Source organism: Alligator sinensis, unplaced genomic scaffold (genome assembly GCF_000455745.1).
Source record: "Alligator sinensis unplaced genomic scaffold, ASM45574v1 scaffold1295_1, whole genome shotgun sequence".
Lineage (NCBI taxonomy): Eukaryota > Metazoa > Chordata > Crocodylia > Alligatoridae > Alligator > Alligator sinensis.
The window spans coordinates 2,159,134-2,169,562 of NW_005841880.1; the positions used below are offsets into that span (position 1 = coordinate 2,159,134).

Sequence of the window (10,429 nt, forward strand, 5' to 3'; positions counted from 1 at the left end):
GCTGGGAAATGAAGGAGAAACTAAACCTGGCCGGGCATTAAAAATAGATGTTGAGTGCAGTAGATGATACAGGGTAAAAATACAGTTGGGTATTTTGAGTGCCGAATTCTCTCCCCACCATTGAATGGAAGTTGTGAGTGGCCTTGAAATACAGCACAGCAAGAAACCACAGCACCCCAGGTAGCTCGGGATGTGTTACACAGGTGAGAGATGGGCACAGGATGAGCGCTGACTGCTGCTTTTGCTAACACTTGGTCTCTGCGCCTCTGCTGGGCCCAGGTCAAGGCCCTAGATCCAAACTGCGGCAAGACCCTAGATTCAAACTGTGCCAGGACCTTAGGTCCAAGCTACACCAAGACCCTAGATCCAAACTGCGCCAAGATCCTAGGTCCAAACTATGCCAAGACCCTAGATCCAAACTGTGCCAAGACCCTAGATCCAAACTGCGCCAGGACCTTAGGTCCAAGCTACACCAAGACCCTAGGTCCAAACTGCACCAAGACTCTAGGTCCAAACTGTGCCAAGACCCTAGGTCCAAGCTACACCAAGACCCTAGATCCAAACTGCGCCAAGATCCTAGGTCCAAACTATGCCAAGACCCTAGATCCAAACTGCGCCAAGACCCTAGATTCAAACTGCGCCAGGACCTTAGGTCCAAGCTACACCAAGACCCTAGGTCCAAACTGCACCAAGACTCTAGATCCAAACTGCGCCAAGACCCTAGATCCAAACTACACCGGGAAATTCCAATCCAGAGGCATGCTGTGGTTCCACCTTTGCAAGGGGAGTTGTGCCACCGATTTCCTAGCATGTCCTCAGGCATGCAGAACTAAGCATGTGCCTTCACGTCAGCAGGATCAGGTTCTTTGCGTCCCTCCTGTGACTCAGGGACGCAGGCCAAGAATAACAAGCACAATACAAAGAGTGTGTGCATGGGTGTGTGTGTGGAGGGGGGGAAGAGCTCTTACCCATTTCAGACGCTTGATGCATTGTCTTGGAAAACCAGTGCCTTTTCTGATTCCAGCAAAGCTCCCAGGGCTGCAGTGAAGGGACCAGGCCATTGCCATATTTATTTCTAAAGAGCACAATCTAGAGGGCTGAGGTCTTGTGGCATCGACTGTGCCTTGTCCTGGAGTGTCTTCTCGGGCACAGCCATGTTAATGAACATTGTGACAGCCCTGCAGCAAAGATTATTAATCATGTTGGCAGACCTCACATCTCAGCAGCCCCGCTCCTGTGAGAGTTATAAAACTGACTGCCACCAATAGGCACAGATCGCGTATCCCCATTTTACAGCAGGGCAAATTGAGGCAGATCTGGAGTCTGGGCTCAGTGCAGGAGGGGCTAGGTGAAATGGCATGGCCTGTGCGATGCAGGAGATCAGAGAGGTGAGTTACCGGGTGGCATCTGGCCTTAAAATAATCTATATGTGCTCAGGTGACAGCTCCTGACTCAGCTCTTGTGTTGTACCCACAGGTGCCACATGAACAGCAGATCCAGCTGGACTCTGCCACCCTGCCCGGGCCAGAGCCAACCCACCCAGTGACCCTCTCGTCCAGTTAGAAGAGCCTCTGTGTGCCTGGTACTCAGTATAAACTGCTCCCGCTTTGTCCTCCAGACTCACCTGCGGTTTGGAATAATCAGTGATTTATTTTCACTGTCGTGCATGGGGCAGTGGGGAGGGAAGGCTGCGCGCAGCCGAGATGACAGCACAAAGAGTGTCCGTCTCCGGATTGCTTAGAGTCCCTGCTCCTGGTGTCAGGAGCTGTACAGACACCAGGTAAGAGAGAGAGAGATCCCCTGTATCAGCCAGGCAGAAAAGGGAAGGGTTATGGAGCATGGACGCCCACAGGGGTGCAGTGACTCACCCAAGGCTAACCCAGGGAGTCTGTTGCAGAGCTAGGAATTCATGTTGTTACCCACTAGTTGCCAACATGACATGTCCTGCATCTCCATTGGCTCAGGTAGGCTCTGCCCATCATTACCTCCACCCAGGATTGGCTCGCTCGCACCCGAATTGCTGAGCTGGGTGTTTTATGCATTGCATTGGCACCCTCCACACACGTGCTCAGGCAAGCGGCCCAGCGGAGAGCCTGGGCCTGCTTCCATATTGTTCTCCTACATGCTGCTCGGGTCTGGCTAGGGTAACTGTGTCCAGCACATGCTGAGGGAGGCCGTTGTTTCCTTTTCCAGGCCCACGGGCTCTGCGTGAACCAAGCCCATGTCATGTCCTGCGGGGGCAAAGGGCCGACTTCAGCCTCTCCAGGTCCTTGCATTTGGCCGGTGGAAGATGGCATGTGCAATGTCAAGGGAAGTTGATCTTCCCAGCCTGTACAGGCCCCTGCTCAGCCAACCTGGCAGGGGGCTTTGCATGCATGGCTCATGCCCATGGAGCATCACTGTATTTTATGGTAGCATCAAGAAGCCCCACCGTGCTAAGTGTCCTACAGAGATCTTCCCCTGGAAGCAGCAGTGATATGGACCCAAAGCCTCGGGACCCGGCCTGATGACAACCAAGACAGGCATAGCTTGGTTGTGTCTTGTGTCTTGACCTACAGCAGCTCTTTTCCCCACCAGCCTTGTGGCAGGCTCTCCTGCTCCCTCCGCAGCGAAGGGTTAACGTGCGCCCGGCTCCCTCCTCCTTCCTCGGAGAAGCGCTGGAACAAAGCTGCCAAAAATAAGTCTGGTTAATGAAGAGCCTTTGTAAATTATTCAGCTTTTCTATCCCACTCAGGCAGGCTCTGGAGCAGGGAGACGGTGGAAGCAGGCTTCTTCCTCTGGAGTGCCAGGTGCTGCGGGGAAGGCAAGGAGGTGGCAGTCCCTGCAAGGCCCTCGTCCCCCTGGAAATGGCAGAAGCAGACAGGTGTCCCCTCTCCTGGGCTTTCCCAGGCCACCTGCCCCCTGCATCACTGCACCCAGCGCTGCTGGACAACCAAGTTCAATCTCTACAGCTTGTTCTGTGGCTTGGTGGGATGTGGGCTCCTGCCCCTGGGGATGGAGCTGAGGCCTGTCAGACCATCCGCGTTCACCACCGCGATCTTGGCTGCGATCTTAGCTCCTTGCCGGTCTCCTCTATGCCGACGTTTGCATTGCAACCCCACTATCAGCCTCATCCTCCTCTAGGCCAAGCCCTCCCAGGCAAGTCCCAGGCCTCCGGACCCTCCTCTCCTCCCCACCCCACAGTCCGTTTCCCCCCTTGATCATCTTCAACCCCTTGCGTGTGCCTGGGGCAGAGGCTGTGGCTCCCCCCCAGCTCTGCAGCTTCTCTCCCAGCCAAGTTGGGCAGAGCTGCCGCAGGCTTTGCCTTCCCGCCAGGGCTGGCTGGGATGCTGCTGACCTTGGCGGCTGGAACGCAGCGGCCCAAGCCTGAAGCAAAGTCCCCCATTGACTCAAATGGGGAATCACATGGCTCACAGTGCTTTGAAGCAGCAGGGGTTAATATCCGGTGTTTTGCTTCCATCTCACAGGCCTATATTTAGGTGCCTTTCTTTCCTTCTGGGTTTGCTTCCTCTCCCCCCACCCCTCCCCTTTCCCCTCCTGATCTAATCTTTGCCTGCTCGGTGTCAGCGGTTTTCTCTATGTGGCAGAGGACTTTGTGCCGGGAGGGGCCGGGGCAGCACTCGGTGAAGGAGGATCAATGGCAGGGAAAGGATTTGGGCACCTGGCTGCATTTCATAGTCACGGCTGCATCGGGAGAGGGGAATCGCTCTGCTGTCATTGGAGGCAGCTCTCTAGCCCTCCCAAATGCAAAAGCAGAGCTGTTCCCCCCAGCCCCGCACCCATGCACAGACTCATCCATAACTCCCCTGTCTGCAGACAGGTGCCCCGACAACCTGGGCACCCCCTTCTTGGAACCGGCACAGATGTGACTTCTACCCCCCACGCTCCCGCCGCGCTGTGTGGCAGGGGAAGCTCCGTCTCCAGGGCAGACTTCGAGCCGGTCAGACCAAAGCGGCCACCCTCACAGCACTGCTCAAGTTGCTTCTTCACTACTTTGTGCCTCAGTTTCCCTATCCCGCAAGGCGCTGCTCTGCGGCCCCTCTGATGGGGGGAGGCTTTGCTCTGTCTGTAAGGCAGCTGCCTCTGGGGGGGAGAGTGTCAAGCAGCACAAGGCACAACGGGGCCAGGCCATCAAGGCAGGGCTCCAGCTCTTGCTAGGAGTTGGCGGAGGGGTTTAAAGTCCAGCTGGGGCTCCCGGGAGGGCTGCCCAGAGGAAGCTCCATGACGTGACTTTATTCTCCAAGGTGTACGGCAGGTGCTGAATCAGCCTCAGCAGGGCTGGACTCCGCTGCCAGGAGGGCCCTGATCTCTCTCGCGGCCTCCAAGTGATGCTCAAAGGCGCCCTGGCAGGACAACGAAGCGGCTCCCTTCCCGCGCAGACGTGGCCAGGACACCTGGTTCTGTGCGTAGGGTGGCCGGTCCAGCCACTTCACCGCTCCTCGGGCCTCTGCAGAACAATGCTGGAAAGGCTCTCGGCGGAGGGGGATGAGGGTCTAATTCATCGCTAGGCGAGAGGCATCTCGAGAGCCGTGGGAAGGCGGCACGGGGTGAGCGCCCCTTTCAGATCCCCCCCTCCCCTGCCAGGGAGAGGACCTGCTCCCTGCCTGGCCAAGACGCAGGGAGCACGGCCGTCCTTGAAACCCAAGGCCTGGCTGTCAGCGCCTCCGGCTGCCTTATCACTGGGATTATCGGCTTTTTATATTAAACTTTCCCCAGATAGTGTAACGGCATCGACTGCATGCTTGGCAGAGGCCTGTCAGGCCACACGTTGATTTATAAACAGCCTGTCTCCACCATCTCTCAGCCTCTCGCACACACAGGCTGCTATTTCCCCCACACCCAGCCATCGCTTTCATTAAAATCAAACCTTGCCGCTGCCTTGCGCAGCAAAGAGGAACCCCCACCTTTAGCCCCCGACAGGAAGCAAATGTTCTCCGCGAGAGCGGGAGGACTGGGCCTCCTGCCACCACCGCCTTCCCCGCTGTTTCGCAGCACGCTCCTGAAAGGCCGCCGCGTTCCCACCCCAGAGGCGGCTGCATTCGCGGGACGAGGGAAGGGCTTCCTGGACGCAGACGGTCTGCACGGGAGGAGAGTGCCTGACACTCGATCGCTGGAAAAATCCTGCCTGTAGTCACATCCCAGATGCACCTTTCCCCCTAAAATTAGCAGCTGAAAACTGGGCTATGCATCTTAAACAAGGAGACGGATTCTGGGTGGTTTGATTGAAAGGGGAAATCCTTTTTTTAGTTCTTCTTCATTCTGAGTTCCTAAAACGTGGTGTGTGTCTTGGGGGGTGGGGTTGGGGCACTGATAAGTATGGGGCTCCCTCCCTGACTCCCTCTGTCGCTGAGGCTGTGGACACATTACTGGCCACATTACTCCCTTTGCAAGCCAAGGGGACCGGGAGAATCTCATTTGAAGCGGAGAAGTTGGGGAGCCCCGGCAGCCAGCGGGGAGCTGCTGGTCCAGATTTAGTTGAGGGGTGAGGGGGGATGAGCTTGCAGGCACTGCTAGCTACACGCACGCCCCCCTCCCGGTGCTTACGTAGCCCCCACCAGACTAAGTGCTGCCTGCAGAGGGGCAGGAAAAACATGTCCCCTCTAAACAGGTTATTCCAGCATGGCCTATTATCAGATTTCTCGCAACTTCCTCTGAACATCTGGGCCGCCGTCAGAGACAGGATATTGGACGAGATGGATTGTTGGTCTGATCCGCTGCGGCAAGTCCTCTGTTCCTTCCACACGCACGCGCCCCCCTCCCTTCCCCTCCCCAGAGCCGCTAAGACTCTGCCTCAAGTATCTTGATTGCAAAACCAGATCGTTAAAAAAAAAAAAAAAAAATTGCTCCCCCCAGCCGATCCAAACACGCTCCCCCCAGAAGGAGAAGGCGAGGCGGCTCTGCTGCTTCTTGGCTCTGCTTCTTGGCTCTTCCCGGGACAAAGCCAACAGCGGCGTTTTGAGGTTGCGATTGAATGCAAACCACAATGCCCTACGTTTGAGCTGCCCCCAGCCCCACTCTTACAAGAGGTGGGGTCTGCTGTGTCCACCGGCAGGCAGCATCTCCCCCGCTCTGACCAGACTCAGCAGGGACTGGGCTTCCAAGGTAAAGGCTGGTCTGTTTTCTCCCTCTCTTACGCCGTCAGCTGGGGTAATGCAACATCCCATCATCCCCCAAGTCCCAGCAGCTGGACACACCACGTACCTCCAGAATCACCCATCCCATCTGCCGGAGAACCACACTCCGCATCTGCTGGAGAATCTCCCCTAGCAGTTAGCAGTGTGGGGCCCATGACACGCAATAGGGCTGGTCCCGTGGTGCTCCGTGCCGGCTAGCCAGTTTGTCACCCAGCTTCCTCCCAGTCAGAGGCCTGCTGCGACGGGTCATTTCTGCACGGCTCGGGGCCCTGCAGTGCTGGAGGCACGGGGCGCTATTAGCAGTTTCTTTATAAACCAGTCGTGCTCAACCTATGCAGCCCCGTGGGCCGGATGAGCGGAGCGAGATCCACTGTGGGCTGGATCCGTGCAGGGTTGGGTGTGATCTCCCGTGCAGAAGCTTCCTATGGGCTGGATGACACAGCTCCGTGGGCTGGATCTGGCCCATGGGCTGTGGGTTGAGCATCCCTGCTAATAAAGCAAAGACTTTTGGCTGTTCAACATGAACCCCCGCAAGCGCAATCGGAAATGGGCCACTCCAGCATGCACAGTCTGCCCCTGGGAACACAACCCCCAGCACAGAGGAGCCTGCCTGGGGAGGTGAGGGTGGGAGAGGGAAGGATCCTTACGGCTAGTCGGTCCCCCTCCACCTTCCCTTCTCTGATTCCCCTCCATCGATGACTTGGAATAACCCCATAACTCTCTGGGGAAGCCTTTCTCCCGGCTCCCTTTGCAGTGCTGCGCGTGCAGGGTGATTAGGGGGTAATTATCTCCCATTTAGGCACTGAGGTGCAAGGAACATTTCACACTCCTTGCAGGAAGCGGAGAGAGGCTTTGCAGCCGAACCTGCAGGGATCGAGCTGTGCCAGCCCCAGCCGAGGCTCCCCCATTGCCAGCCAGGCCTGGCACGGCCAGACAGGGACCCGGGCCAAGAAGCTAGCAGCACCGTCGAGGTGCTTAACAGGAAACAAACAGCGGCCAGGAGAGATAACAGCACAGAGAAGGTCTAGCCGAATCACGCTGAACCCTCGACCACAGAGAGGCCGGCTGCGATGTTGAATTCCCACGAGCAGCTATTTAAACACACGTTACCCAGAGGAAACCCAGGCAGGCGTGATCTCCGCAGAGAGGAGGCCAAGGCGGCGGTAGTAACAGGGAGAAGGAAGCAAGCTGCTAGCTCCCCACTCGCTGCATGAAGGCGGGAGGCCGGCGCCCTCCTCCATGCCTCAGTTTCCCCATGGGTGGAATGAGACTGAGAGGCTGCGAAGGGATCATACCATCGGACCCCCTCTCCCCACAGGGCTGAGGGCGTCATGCAACAAGTCCCACGGCAAAGTCGAGGCGGCCTGAGAGCAGGGAGCGCTCGTCCACCGCACAAGGAGGCCACGATCTGAACATCCCTAAATTGTTTTGAGCTCCAAAAAGTTGGTCTTAGATCCACCACCATTTCTCCAGGCTAGATTCCTTCCTGACCTCTGCTTAGGAGTCTCTTGCACCCAAAAGCACGAGCATCGACAGCTCACGCCTCCTGAGTTTAGTTCCTTCCCCGGCCCGAATCCTAGCTGCTGCCTGGCTCCTTGATCCGGATTTAGCTCCAAACGAAGCTGAGTGCAGGTTAAGGTGCAGATCCTTATGTGGGGGGAAGGAGATGAGGAAAAGGGGAGAGTCGTCTTGTGGTTTCAAATGCTCCCATGGCATGGGGTGTAGGAGCCCCATGCGTCTCTCCCGTGCCAGCAGCCTGGCCTCTCTGAAGCATGTTCCCCTTCATGGTGGGAAGCACAACTCCACTTCAAAGCAATTTTCAGGCCAGGAGATTTCCTTGGGCTATGTCCAAGCCCCTGCTTTGTGCCCCACAGCTGCCTTTCCACCTAGGATTGAGCCTCACGCCCTTGCCAGGCAGGGTGCAGTTTATCGGTGGGGAAACCGAGGCTGGTAGGGGGGAAGGGAAATGCCTTTATTCAATGTTACCTGGTCCATACTGGGATACCTGTGGTGAGGAGGGGGCTGGAGGTTTCCAGTCGATCCCTTATGCCAGCACATCCCTTAGCGTGGATCCAATTTGTCTGCATAAAGGGACCCCTGGGTTCTCACGTGATAATAGCTATTGGAGGAAAGTGTTAATGAGCTGCAGGGATGAGCTTCACCTCCCTACACCTGTGCTGGAAGGAGGACTTAAAAGCAGGGAGCCCAGCTCAAGGCTAGGGTGTTGGTGTCTCTTGGCTTGGTTTTGGGTGCTGGCTTTCTGTCCAGGGCATGGCTGGGTTGGGCCAGCTCCTAGGTAGGACTTGGGGAAGTTGAGGCACAGCTGCTGCAGGGTGCTGCGAGGATGTGCATGGGGCTGGTTTGCCAGCCAAGCAGTCCCTCAGGCCAGGTGCCCATGCAGGAGATGAGATGGCTCCAGCTAGGCTAGCATGGCCCAGACCTTCCTGGCACTTGAGGCTGCCTTCTTGGATGGCAGGCATCCGGGGAACCCCGTCCTGCACCCAGGACCCTTGTGTCGAGCTGAAGCCCCTGAAAGGTGGTAAGTTCCCTGCTCCGCTGGGGATCTGTGCCCCTCATGGGTCATCCTCGCTGGTACACAGGGCTCTTAATCTTGATGTTAAATCCACCCGGCTCCCAGGCCCGGCTGTGGGCTCTTCTTAACCCTTGAGCTGTAAGAGACATCCAGCTCTACCTTGTCTCCACATCCAATGCAGCCCGGTTGGGGCACAGACACAAGCCCTCGGTGGCTCAGGGATGGACCCAGGACTCTGGGTGCTGATTTCCCCACCCCCAGCTGCTGGACAACAGTGCTTTGAGGGCACAAAGCCATGCCATGCTGGGTACCTTGGTTTTTACCAAGGAGCATGCAGCTGCCAGGGCAGGGGAAAAGCCCCTTGCTTCTCGCAGGCTTGAAATGCAGACCCCAGGCGAGCATCTGCAAAGGGCTCAGCGCTCCGCCACGATGCATGCCCTTTGCACGCTGTAATTGTTGCCTGTATATAGATCCCCTGGGTGTAGAGAGCTGTGTCCGGGAGAAACATGCAGCTTGCTGGCAGCAGGTGGGGGCGATGGCGGGGAGAGTGCCAGGGAGACCTGGGCTAAGAAAGGGGAGGAGGCTAAGGTGAAGCATGGGGATGAAGGAGTGATTTGCCAGGGAGCTCGAGGCTTGATGGTCTAAAGCTCTACCCCTGCCCCAAGAGCTGCACAAATGGGCATCACAGTCACAGCAGAATGGGCGATAGTCTCTGTCCTGGTGCCAGCGGCTCGTCCAGAGATGCTGAGCCCAAGCTGCCGAAAGCCTGGAGGAGAAGGACCAAGACTTTGAACTGGGCTCTTAAGTAGAGAGAACTAAGTGGTCTGAAGTCAGGCAGAAAGCAGGGTAGGTTTGCCCCTTATAGACTATAAATCGGAGATGTCTAGCATGAGCTTTCATGAGCTTGAGCTCGCTTCCTCAGATGCTGGCTCGAAGCGCCGGAGAACCCTTCCTTCTCCCGCAGCCCAAAGGCAGCACTTTATCCCCCGCCCCGTGCCAGTGGGGAGCTGGTTTCTGAGCAGGGGAGGGCTGTCATTTTCTGGCGCAGGGGGTGGGAAATGCAGGGCCTTTTATTCCTGCCTCCATCTCGCCGCAGCTCCTGTGACCAACATGTTTTTCCCCTTCACAAAAACGCGAGTGAATGAAAAACCTGTTTTCAATTAAAGTTGGGAGACGCTGATTTTAAAAACATGATTTGCGTCTAAAGCATCTGTCCCAGCGCCCTCCCTCTTTCCTCTCCCCCGCCCCCCAGTCTTGCCCCATGCTTGTCCCTCTCGCTCCTGCATTTGGGGCTGGTACATCTGGCCACAGTCCTTGGCTCCCGTGGGACCGTTCTGGGGGCGGGGTGGGCCAGGCTGGGGTCTGTCCATCCGCAGCCAGTTCACAGCAACCTCCCTCTGGGCCTCGCGCGTCTGCTGTCTACATGTCGGCAGAAGGGCTGTTTCTGCGGTGGTGGAAATGTCTCATCCTGGTTCTATGCCAGAGGCTACTTCCCTTGATCCTAAGCTGTGTCTCCTGCTGGTCTCTGGTTAGGACTGATCACAGCCTGAGGTGGTGTTTAAAATGATTTCCCCAGCAGACACGGTGTGATGGCAGTGGCTAACTGCAGGTGCGGCAAGCGACGCGTGGAGCAGGGGCCGAGGCATTGAGACTCGCTGGAGGAATGTTCGCCGCTTAAAACTTTATTTTAAATGGAAATCAGCAAGCTGTGGGGGCCCGGATCAAAGCCCCGCTTCCCCCTTTAACGGCGCCCTGCGGTTCA

The 10,429-nt window shown here is 57.0% G+C and overlaps 1 protein-coding gene across 1 annotated transcript in view; it reads left to right on the forward strand.

Moving 5' to 3' along the window:
* Window positions 1-8,371: 8,371 nt before the first annotated feature.
* The window catches only part of GNA11 (G protein subunit alpha 11), a 24,256-nt gene continuing 22,198 nt past the window's right edge, over window positions 8,372-10,429 (forward strand). The window contains exon 1 of the mRNA XM_006017471.3: window positions 8,372-8,673. Within this exon, the coding sequence (XP_006017533.1) occupies window positions 8,544-8,673 (130 nt within the window). The 5' untranslated portion in view covers window positions 8,372-8,543. The remainder of the gene's footprint in view (window positions 8,674-10,429) is intronic.